Raw genomic sequence first — 10992 nt, forward strand, 5'->3', positions numbered from 1 at the left:
GCCTGGCTGCTCAGTGCTCAGATGATAGAATTGGAAGGCCATGCCATACAATGGAAAGGGTTCCATAAAATAATATATGACAGTGCCCATACACTAAGAACAACCACAGTACTGCTTTTGTATCATCAAGCTCTTTTTATGTGTGATAACAACACATATCTTTCTAGGGAAGGTTATATGTATGCATAAAAGTTGGGAAATTTTACTCTTGTACTGTTCTAGTTATTACTGATACTGTTATTATACAAAAGCTTCAAAGTTTGATATGGTGTATCACCACAGGAACTAACTCAACGCATGTTCAACAGAGGTGGTATTCAGCCATTTCTGAAAAGTTCAGGAGAACCGGTAGCGGAAATTTTGAGTAGTTTGGAGAACTGGCAAATAGGCTGGCCCTGCTCCTACTACAACCCAGCCTTCTAGCTGATCTTCTTTTGTTGCCCTGAACAGGAGAACAGAGCTGGAAAGCAGGTTAGTGGAGTGGGGAGGGAATGGGGATTTTGCAGTATCCTTCCCCTGCCACACCCCAAAGCTATGCCCCAAAAGCTGTGTCACAACCACAAAGCCACGCTCACAGAACCGGCAGTAAAAAAAATTGAATTCCACCACTAATGTTCAGGACTGGGCTGCAAAATGATAGCCCCCTTCCACTGTTGCTTCTATCAACCAGCATTTAAAACACACTGCCTATAATATAGAAAGTACCTAATAGCTAATGGTAGCCTTATCATCCCTAAAGCTGTGCCACTGTTGCTGACAATGAATTCCAGTTTATTATTTTCTTCTGTTGGTCCTCTATCTCCCCACACTTAGTTTCAAGAGCATCATTCGGAACAACCTAATTCCACATGGAAGGCTCCCTTGTTCTCGGCCCTTGATAAAGAGTATGAGCTTCAGATTTGGCAAAAGGGACTACTGTCCTTGAATTGTGGAAGAGAAAATGGAATTAAACACAGTCATCTCTGCAGTAAATGAACTTGGGTCGCCACAGCAAAATGTAGGATTCAGTACTCTCCCAAACCATATATGTTTTCAAAAGAGAACATAAGCTCCCTGGCACAGAATATACAGCAAATACAAGGGAGAATTTAAATAAAAAGTATGAATTGCACAAAAGAAGCACTTTATATAAACTGCCTGCCTACAGGATATGCAACCTTTTACAGAATGCTTTAATAAGTAGCAGTCTTTCTGAGTATGTTGGCTGGGGAGTTCTGGAGTTGAAAGCCAGGCATTTTAAAGTTGCCGAGGTTGAGATATACCGATAAAAAGTGTCTAAATCACCCTTTTTCACTTAAATTAGCTTCAATTTAACAATAAATTTTATTTTATTTTTAGACATGTGGAACTGTTTACTTTTGGTCAGTAAAATTTTGGCAAAGTCCTTAGTATAACTAATACCAGTTCTCTACTTCATGGGTCCACTATATACACCTGCAGTTACTTTTATGATTCCAGCATTTACAGGTAAATGTATACATAGGAGTTACATTTCCCTCTCCATTTTTGTCACCATGCTGTTGATTGGAGAAATCTGAAAGCTGTAAATCTTCAGTTCACTTAATATGGACCCAGGAATCCGAATAGGTTGCCAACGCTATGGGGGTACAAAGATCTAGATTAGAATTTTGTGTTACCAATTCTAATCCAATAATTTTAATTTATTAACTCCTTAAACAACTAGGCTTCGTCTCTTCTCTTTGCCAGACTCTGGTATAAATTAGTTGCTAACCTCCCTGCCCTTTTGCTGTTTTTAAATTCCTCGAATTCTCCATTTAGAAATTTCGGATTGTACTCTTATTGGTTGACAGTCAATATTTCAGACAGCACAAGACTTTAAATCTTCTTCCATCATTCGATTGCAACTTTCAGAATAATAATAATAACAATGAAAAATGCTCGCTTTTCATTGGGCTCACGGATCCCTCCTTTTATCTTCCTATTCGCAATGTTTCAGTTCTTCTCTTTAGTTCGCTGCGATGAGAGAAAGCGGACGGGAGAGGGATTGAGTACTGCGGCAATACTCAGGCAATACTCAGTTTAGACATTTTCCTCCGCCCCTTAATTTCTGACGAGTGAAGGTAAAGACAGCTTTGAATATTAGAATCTGGCCGCTTCCCCTTCTGTTCGCGCATGCGCTCTGTGAGTAAAATGTGACCTTAATGTTTAGGTTCAGGGGTCTTCTGTGGCTTCGGGCTTCGAATTCGACCATCCCTCGTAGTTCGGGTCAAGTTCAAAAATCTTCTCATGCCATGGATTTAGGATCTCTTCGGAAAAACTACAGGGGGGATGAAGAGGTGAGACATCTCAATGTATTTCAAGGATTCCGCATAGAGAGAAAATGTTAGCGAGGGATTGGCGACAGCCTCTGACTTTGTGCAAAATGCGTGGCGTTTATTTGCAGTAGTAATCTTGGGATCTGCTGTCAGGACCGATGTTTTGTTCTGCCAAAAATAACGGAACACTAAAGATTATATTTTACAAAGTACTCTTTTCTTTAGTGGGAGATCGGATCTCGGGAATGCTTCTGCTGGATAAATGGGTCTTGGGCGTAGGATTTGAACGATCGCATACAACCATTTTATAGTTTTGCAATAGTAAAATAAATAGTGAAATGAAATAATTAAAGCAAATGCTGTGTGTCAAATTAAAATGGCTGAGAAAATATGTAGCTTTCAAATGTTTGGATAGGAGGTAGCTCCTGAAACTAAACACTGAAGGTTTGCTTTTTAATTAAAATAAGAGTGAGATGGTTGGGTCTCAAATGTGTAGAGATCGAACAAGGGTTTATAAATGGAAATGCTTGAGCACAGTTATAACACAAAAAGGCAATAATGGAATAACTGGTTGTGATAAGAAAAGCTAAAGAGGGAGCAGTGGTGCTGCTAGATAATTTTAGGTTTGGGACTGAATAAATTTAGGTGTGTCTTTAAATCGCTTTGTGCATTTTTTTTTCTGTTATGAAGGACTCAGTTCCCCTTTTCCTTTGAATCACTTTCCTTGTCGCTTTACAATTGCATCTATGTTTCTCTAGTCAACAACAACAACAAATTTATGTTGCTTAGATTTTTATCACGGCTTTTTTCATATACAACTCAAGGTGACAAACTTTCCAATACTCCGTTTTCCTCTTATTTTCCCCACAACAAGTCTATGAAATGAGTTTTACTAAGAGAGAATGAATGATTCAAACTTGCCCAGCCTGTTTTTCATGCCTAAAGCAAGAATAGTTAGTCTCTTCAGTTCTAGCCAACACCTTAACTACTACAGCAAAGTCTCATTTTCTTGTAGAAGATGAGATTATAAAAATTTATAGAAACTTGTCAATTGTAACGGGGTGCAGAGATGGGGGAAACTGTTCAGATTTTGGATATCTAAACATATACATGATATACTAGACCAATGCACAAGCATATAATAGATACAAACTTAAGGTAAACCACTTCAACTTGATTGCAGAAAATATGACTTCAGCAGTAGAGTGGTCAATGCCTAGTGGAATGCACTCCGTGATTCTGTAGTTTCTTCCCCAAACCCCCAAAAACTTTAACCTTACTGTCTACTGTCAATGCCATCCCATTCCTAAGAGGTCTGTAAGGGGCATGCATAAGTGCACCAACGTGCCTACAGTCCCTGTCCTAATGCTCCCTTATATTTGTATCCATTTCATGTATTCAAAATCATGTTTATACTTATATGTGTTATCCAAGACATGCTTGACGAAATAAATAAATAAATCACTGGAAAGCATGTACTGCATCAAAATAGAAGAAGCAATGGGAATGGATGAAAGAAGATGGACCAACCAAAGGAAATTGGTACTTGAGGTTGAAAGGGATTGCTAAACACACACCTGCTTTCTACTTCCATCCTTCTAGGCTTTCGAGGAGAAACATCTCACCTCCCTTAATCCCATTCAACAATTCTCTGCATGGTTTGAACAGGCCATGAAATGTCCATCTATTGGAGAAGTCAATGCTATGTGTTTAGCCACTTGTACCAGGTAAGGTATGCATCCTCATGACTTGTCTTTTTGCTGCTTTGTTATCTATCTGAGTTTTATCTTTCTTTCTGTTACCTGATTTTTACCTCTTCTCAGGGAGGGAAGACCTTCTGCTCGGATGCTGCTTTTGAAAGGATTTAACCAAGAAGGCTTTCGTTTCTTTACCAACCATGAGAGCCGGAAAGGAAGGGAACTGGTGAGTGTTGCCTTATGAAGAATAATTATTGCAGAAAGACTGAAGCTCATGTGCTGAAAGTCTTAGTTATGTTTGAAAATGATCTATGCATTGAGAACAGGGGGACAGGGATGAGGAAGGGAAGCTACAAATTAGTCAGAATCTTGTTCTAGTTATTGTTTGTAGTCCAAGGGAAGGTGAGAATATTGCTTATTTTGCATATTTCTGCGTTTGCTGGTCATGATTCCCTGAAGGCACTATAGATTATGAATTTTCAACCTGCCTGGGCCGCATTGAATGCAATTACATTGAGCAGCATATAAAACTTATAATATAATTAATATATATAAATCAAAAGAGTGGCATGGTGGCCTAGTGGTGAAGATGCCTACCTCCCACTCGGAAGGCTGAGTTTAATCCTAGGTAGGGGCAGGTGTTTCTCTCCTACGGCACAAAGAAAAAACATCTGCTGTGAACTTCATGTAAGCGTCAGGAAGGGCATCTGGCCAGTAAATACTGAGCTCCATCTGGATTCTGTGACTCTATCCTAAATAGGGACTACAGAATAATAAAAATCACTTTTAGATGTTTCAGATGTCTCTTTTATTCAAAGGACAATAATAGTTTTTCCTCCCAATTGTTTTGTATTGCTCTTTCACCCATTGTTTATAGGATTCCAACCCCTTTGCTTCAATGGTCTTCTATTGGGAGCCTCTCAATCGCCAGGTAAAGAGTGTATTCTTTTATTTTAATATAGTAGTGGGGGAGGGAGAAGAATTTGGTAGACACATTTGAACTTTTGCGGGGGCTAAGACTTCAGGAAAGGTTATCACAGATTGTCCTTTCAATCTTACCTTTGTAGTTTCACTGTATAAAGTGAAGACTTGAGCAGATGGCTAAATCTTGCTGCAACCAATATTTGTTTCCTTCAGGTTTATTCAATTTGGAAAGTTGACTCCTGTACTATTCTTCCTGCAGGTACGGATTGAAGGCTCTGTAGAAAAGCTTCCAGAGCAGGAATCAGAGAAATACTTCCATTCACGTCCAAAAAGTAGTCAAATTGGGGCGGTTGTGAGCCGTCAAAGTACAGTGATTGCAGACAGAGAGGTGAGGAATGGTAGTGCTATGTTTTTCAATTACTTATTTTTGAGAAAAAAAGGGACAACCAACATTGAAATGTTTCTGCCTTTACATGTAGGATTAAAATACATTTTCCCCAATCACATATTCAAATAGTCTCCTTGCCATGATTCTTTTCATTATTAAACTTTTATAATAAGAGAGCCAGTTTCATGTAGCGTTGAAGCTGTTGGCTTACAAACCGTGAGACTAAATTCTAGGTCTCCCATAGGCATTGAAAGCCAGCTGAGTTACTTTGGACAAGTCATTCCTCCTCTTGGCCCAACCCCTCTTAGAGAGTTGATGCTGTGGAAAAATAGGAGGAGGAAGTATAGATTTAAAAAATGGGATAAAAACTAATTATAATAAACTTGAAGAATTGAGATAATCCCAAAAGCAAACTGAACGGACATCAAATGGATATAAACGTTGAGTTGTTTAGAGTGAATAGTCTTCATCAGAATGATTGAATTACATTTTAAATATTGATCTATGGAAAAAATGATGAAATCTGAATCACTTTGTGGTTGGTAATCAGAACACCCTTAAGATGTTATAACCTAAATAGTCCTTTGTCGGTTAGGTGTGGTGGAAGTTATATCCAAAACATGGATGATAGATTGCTTATCTGTGCTTGTGTAGATAGTCACTGTAACTCTGTTAGACATAATGTGTGGAACATTAGAACATTAGAAAGAACATTAGAAAGACAAACCATGAAACCTGTCACAAACCACTAAGAGATATAATTTTTCATGTATATGACTCTCCCCACCCATTCTGAGAAAGCTCAGAATGTTGAATTTAATGTAAACAGATTTAATGCATGTTAGTCAGCCTTTCAAAAGTTAAAAATATACCAAGACTTGACAGCACAACATGCTTGCTCACCATCAATAGCCAGGAAATCCATGTAAAAGAATGAGCACATATATGCTTTTGCAGAATAGGTGTAAACTCCTCTATGATGGACGATAGTCTTGAAAAGTAAATCTGCACCTCAATAATCTATGAGAGTATATGTAGAAGGACCCGTTAGCAACTTAAATATAATACCAGGCTTCATCTTTTTTGCTTGTTGTGATGATTTGTTTGAGGACTTCATAGTACTGTCCCTTCTGTTAGTATTTAAGGAAGAAGAATGCAGAGCTGGAGGAGATATATCGAGATACCAAAGTGCCTAAGCCAGGATACTGGTGAGTTGGATACTGTGCATTTTGGCAACGTTCACTGTCAGCAAGAATTCATTGTGGTCTCTGAAACCTGAATGGCTGCAGATAGTTATAATTATTAATTTAGCGACTGTTCATAGTTACAACTGCACTGAAAAAAGTGATTTACAACATATATGTTCATACTTACAACCATTTCCCATAATCAAATGATAAAAACTTGGGTGCTTGGCAATTGGCATGTATTTCTAAAGACTGCAGTATTGTGGGGGTCATATGATTTCCATTTACAACCTTCCCTTCCAACAAGTCAATGGGGGAAAGCCTGATTCTCTTAATGTATGCATGATTCCCTTAAGAGCTGCAGTGATTGGTTTAACAACCTTGGCAGAAAATGTCATAAAATTGGATATGACTCACTTAAACAACCTCCTTGCTTACCAACAGAAATTGTGATTCTAGTTGTGGTCAAGGACTGCTTTATAACACTGGAGAGCTGGCAACTTTACCCTGTGACAAGACACATGTGGAATGGAACAAACTGAAACGGCTTTTCATTATTAACACCACTCAGATATCTCTTTTGATTTTAAGCTAACATGAAAAATTGTGCCATAGCCATTCTCTTGGATTGTCATTTGGGTATATGTGTACTTCCTAGATAGAGTCCTTAATTCCATATTTCTGCAATTCACATTCCACTTCAGAGAAAGCTACAAACTTTTATAATTATGTCAAATTAACGTATCTTATTTATATAACTCTGTCATTTCTGGTTTGCATAATTTTGTGCTAGCCATAAGAGGAGTATAAAAACAAATTCCAATTTATTCTAATTCATATTTAAGCATGGCACTCACTGTCATTTCTGTCAAATATTTTTTTCACTACAGTGACGAGAAAGCTATTTTATTTCAAAATAGGAATTTGAAGTTAATGGATAACTGAGTTCTAGGCTTGGTGCAATATTCTGTGTTCAACAATACAGTGATTCTTAGATATACACAATGTTTTTCTCTGGGATTCATTATTATGATTGACAAGTGTTTTTGTGAGCCATGCCTCTAATTCTGGGTTAATGATAAGTGAGAAAGTCACATTGTCATGACTTGCCTTTATTAAGTTAAGACTAACTATCTTATGATAGGTCCTTTATGCCATGGACAATCTGCTGACTGAGTGCAGCCTTTGAACTTTTTTTATGCTTCTCCCTCCCTCTACATTCTTTTCCTTGCTACTTTAGCTATTATAATTACACTGAGTAAAAGACTACAAAATAGAATTGCCAAGAGAGATAATGCTGAAATATCTATTCTTGTCCAGAGATCCTGATAAGATGGCCATTTCCTCCCTGCTTATGCCCCACCTCTTGGTCTATCTCTGTTAAAAGGAGATAAGTTTTCCCTACTTGAACGGAGGACGCCTTTGTGGGCATGTTCATTTGGCCTTCAACTCTGTCTTATTGGACCTTCAGGCCTGAATTGTTCAGTCTAGTCTGGACTTGTAGCTTGTAGTCTAACTTTTATTGTCCAACAACTTGCTGTGGTCCTCTTTTTTCCAGGGGAGGATACATCTTAAAGCCAGAAGTCATAGAGTTCTGGCAGGGCCAGACCAACCGTTTGCACGACCGCATCGTCTTCCGATATCTGCAGGACAGCAGCACATCCTTGGACCCTCTGACTCACAGAGGGGAGGGCAACTGGGTATATGAGAGACTCTCTCCTTAAGCAGCTTGCAGGATTTGTCTTTAAATATACATGGCAACATCTCTGATCCCAACCCTCCCCGAGACAGAGCAGATGAAGAACCAAGAGAATAAAATCCTGGGTCTACAGTAAGACCACCTGTATTTAGATGTCTACCAACCATCAGTAACTTTGGACTACTCCTTAACTATCTACCTATTTCATGTCACAGTTTTTGTGATGACAAATTGAGGGTTTCTTCATTGCAAACTATCCTGAGGATATGTAAGAATGGAGGAATCTTAATGAAAAGGATTGAATTCTCAACAACTATACCCCCCTGCCCTCAAATACTTTCCAGATATGGGGAGTAGCACTGGTGGGTGAACATAACAGAGTGGCCTAGTTTTGTAGTTTGTATTTTGCAGTTAACTCTATATAATTCTGCATTCAGTTGCAATAAATAGATTAGATTTGGTTTTTAAAAACTTCATTACATTATCTAGGATATTTAAAGCATTCTGTATTAGAGAGGCAGTTTGATGTAGCGGTTAAAGTGGTTTCTGAGCCAGAAACTAGGAGAAACTAGGGAGTGACATGGTGCTGGTCACTCAGTCCTAGGAAGAAAGCAATGGAAAACCATTTCTGAAAATGGTTGTCAAGAAAAATGCATAGACGTATCCAGGCAATCCCTGGAAGTCAGGACTTCCTGGAAGGTATTAAAAGGAAAAATAATAATTTCTATAGCATCTGCACATAATGTGCTTTTTGACTCAATCGAGCAGTTAAGAAGCATTGCAAGCAATGTGGACTTTGGAGTCATAATTAGAACTAATGGAAAAACAAGATCAGATCACCCATGCCAAGTGCAACAATTGGCATTTATAAAATAAACAAGACTATAACTAGCTGTAAACTTAAGAATATCAGGAGTGGGAATAACAACTGAAAGGTCAGTCTTTTTGCTCCTGAACTTTCACTGTCTATGTTTTTAAACTTTTCAACCTGTAAAATGAGAGGGTTGAGGTAATCACATTCCTTTTCACTAGAATTGCTGAAGATTGATCACTGTTTCCTACAAGTCTGAATTTTAAAAAAATATATTCCTAAATATATACACATAAATCCAAAATAGGTATAGCATACTTTTTAAAAGACAAATTTTCTCAAACCGAGAAAAATCAAGAACTTCGGCAATATATGTGGCATGTTTGTGTGTTTTGCATCATCAGCCTGCCACCCATAGCCTTCAGTTTTGTTAGAGGTAGCTGTTGGCCACTGACAGTTTATTCAGCCAACTATGCTTTAGAAGGGAGATGCTTTCTTAAAAAATAGAGGCACTTAAAAGTGAAAATAGCTATCCAATTTATAAAATTTCTAGTTGTTCCTGGGAAACAATATGCAAAGGTAGGACTTGCATTTCTGCTTGCATCCTAGGAGAAGAAATGTGTCCCATCTGACTATCTGCAAACCATCATACAGGTAGTCTCAACAGTACAACTGTTTAACAATGTTGGATATGTTATGACAGCCTTAGAAAAATTAGCATGATCTATACTCGCACTTAACTACCATCCCAACCACTTCAAGCCAAAAAATTATAATTCAGAGTCTTAGCAACCAGTTCACATTTAAGACTGGTTGCAGCATTCTGTGGTCACAATTGCAATTTGTGCTCCCACCACCACCCATTTCTGATAAAATATACCCATTGGAGAAGCTGGATTCTCCTAATGACTACTGTAAAAATTATTGTAAAATTGGGTCCTACTTAACCTATATCTATAAATGACTTACAACAAAAATTCCTGCCCCAAGTGTAGTTGTAAATGGACTACTTGTGTTGCATCACTCAGAGTGCTTTCCAAGCTCAAGAATTTTTCAGTGATGTTGGAATTTACAACAAGAAAAGTGAGCCTGGAGAGCCTCGTTTTCTGAACAATTGTGTTCAATTTGCATAGGAAAAAATAGAATCACAAGCACTGAATCCAGCCTGCAGTAATAGTTAGCCAGGAAATCTGCTGCTTTTGTCTCAAGATACTTTTGTCTCCACTATGACAAGCACTGTGTATGCTTTTGTTTTCAGAAATGTGATTCTTTCATGCTAGAACTGGATGTGCAAGTTCTACATCTGCAAGCAGTTATTGTAGACCAGACACAGGGGGTTGTGTGCACTTTGTATTAATGTTATTTGTAAAAAAAAATATTTAAGTGGTGTCATTACCTTAATAATTGTTCTGTCTGACTGACCTATCTTTGTGCTGTTATGTACTTAGTTGATTCTGTGACTATGTACATTTGGACAATAAAAGTTAGTGAATGATAGTTGAAAGTGAGCATAGTTTAATATTAACTTTGTCCTGTTTTATTGCTTTCTTAATTTTCTCAGTACAGTAGGATGTCTCTTCTGTATTTCATATGCTCTAAGATGGATTTGGACATTTTATGGCCTATGGGTCACATCCGGTCCTTTCACTGAAGCAGGGGTGGCAGAAGCAATCTTCCACAACCTGTTTTTTATGTGGCCTCTTGGAAAAATTACCTCTAAGACTTTACAGCAGACATACTCCCAACGTAAACGCAGCTGGATCAGCTACTATTAACATTTTTTTTTGTTTCCCTTCTTGTACTAAGATCAGTATTTCTAAACCTTGGGATCTTTTCAGATGTATTGGACTTCAGCTTCCAGAATTTCCCAGCCGCCATACTAGAGTATCAGGTGCATACTTTTAGATATCCATATTCTAAAAACATCTTCCTTTCTTATATTTTTAACTAGTATCATTTTCATACAACTTTCTCCAGAGAAAGGCTCAAAGTTAAGGTACCTTGTCTGTA

At 37.9% G+C, this 10992-nt stretch overlaps 1 protein-coding gene across 2 annotated transcripts; it reads left to right on the forward strand.

Annotated features, from left to right (window-relative positions):
* Positions 1 to 2121: 2121 nt before the first annotated feature.
* PNPO (pyridoxamine 5'-phosphate oxidase) lies at positions 2122 to 10479 on the forward strand. Of its 2 annotated transcripts, none has more exons than XM_032237197.1 (7): positions 2122 to 2297; positions 3879 to 4003; positions 4100 to 4199; positions 4851 to 4904; positions 5157 to 5285; positions 6423 to 6493; positions 8031 to 10479. In XM_032237197.1, the coding sequence occupies exons 1-7, from the start codon at positions 2163 to 2165 to the stop codon at positions 8194 to 8196; spliced, it is 780 nt and encodes a 259-aa protein (XP_032093088.1). In that variant the 5' UTR covers positions 2122 to 2162; the 3' UTR covers positions 8197 to 10479. The 2 variants fall into 2 exon arrangements, with proteins under 2 accessions (XP_032093088.1, XP_032093089.1); XM_032237198.1 differs by having other exon boundaries at positions 2210 to 2297; positions 3879 to 4008.
* The last annotated feature ends 513 nt before the right edge of the window (positions 10480 to 10992 follow it).

Source organism: Thamnophis elegans, chromosome Z (assembly GCF_009769535.1).
Source record: "Thamnophis elegans isolate rThaEle1 chromosome Z, rThaEle1.pri, whole genome shotgun sequence".
Taxonomy (NCBI): Eukaryota; Metazoa; Chordata; class Lepidosauria; order Squamata; family Colubridae; genus Thamnophis; species Thamnophis elegans.

Coding starts and splice junctions, on each gene's coding strand:
- PNPO (XM_032237197.1), top strand. CDS start 2,163: ATGTTTAGGTTCAGGGGTCTTCTGTGGCTTCGGGCTTCGAATTCGACC. Junction 4,004..4,099: donor TGTTTAGCCACTTGTACCAG/GTAAGGTATGCA, acceptor ACCTCTTCTCAG/GGAGGGAAGACCTTCTGCTC. Junction 4,905..5,156: donor GGGAGCCTCTCAATCGCCAG/GTAAAGAGTGTA, acceptor TTCTTCCTGCAG/GTACGGATTGAAGGCTCTGT.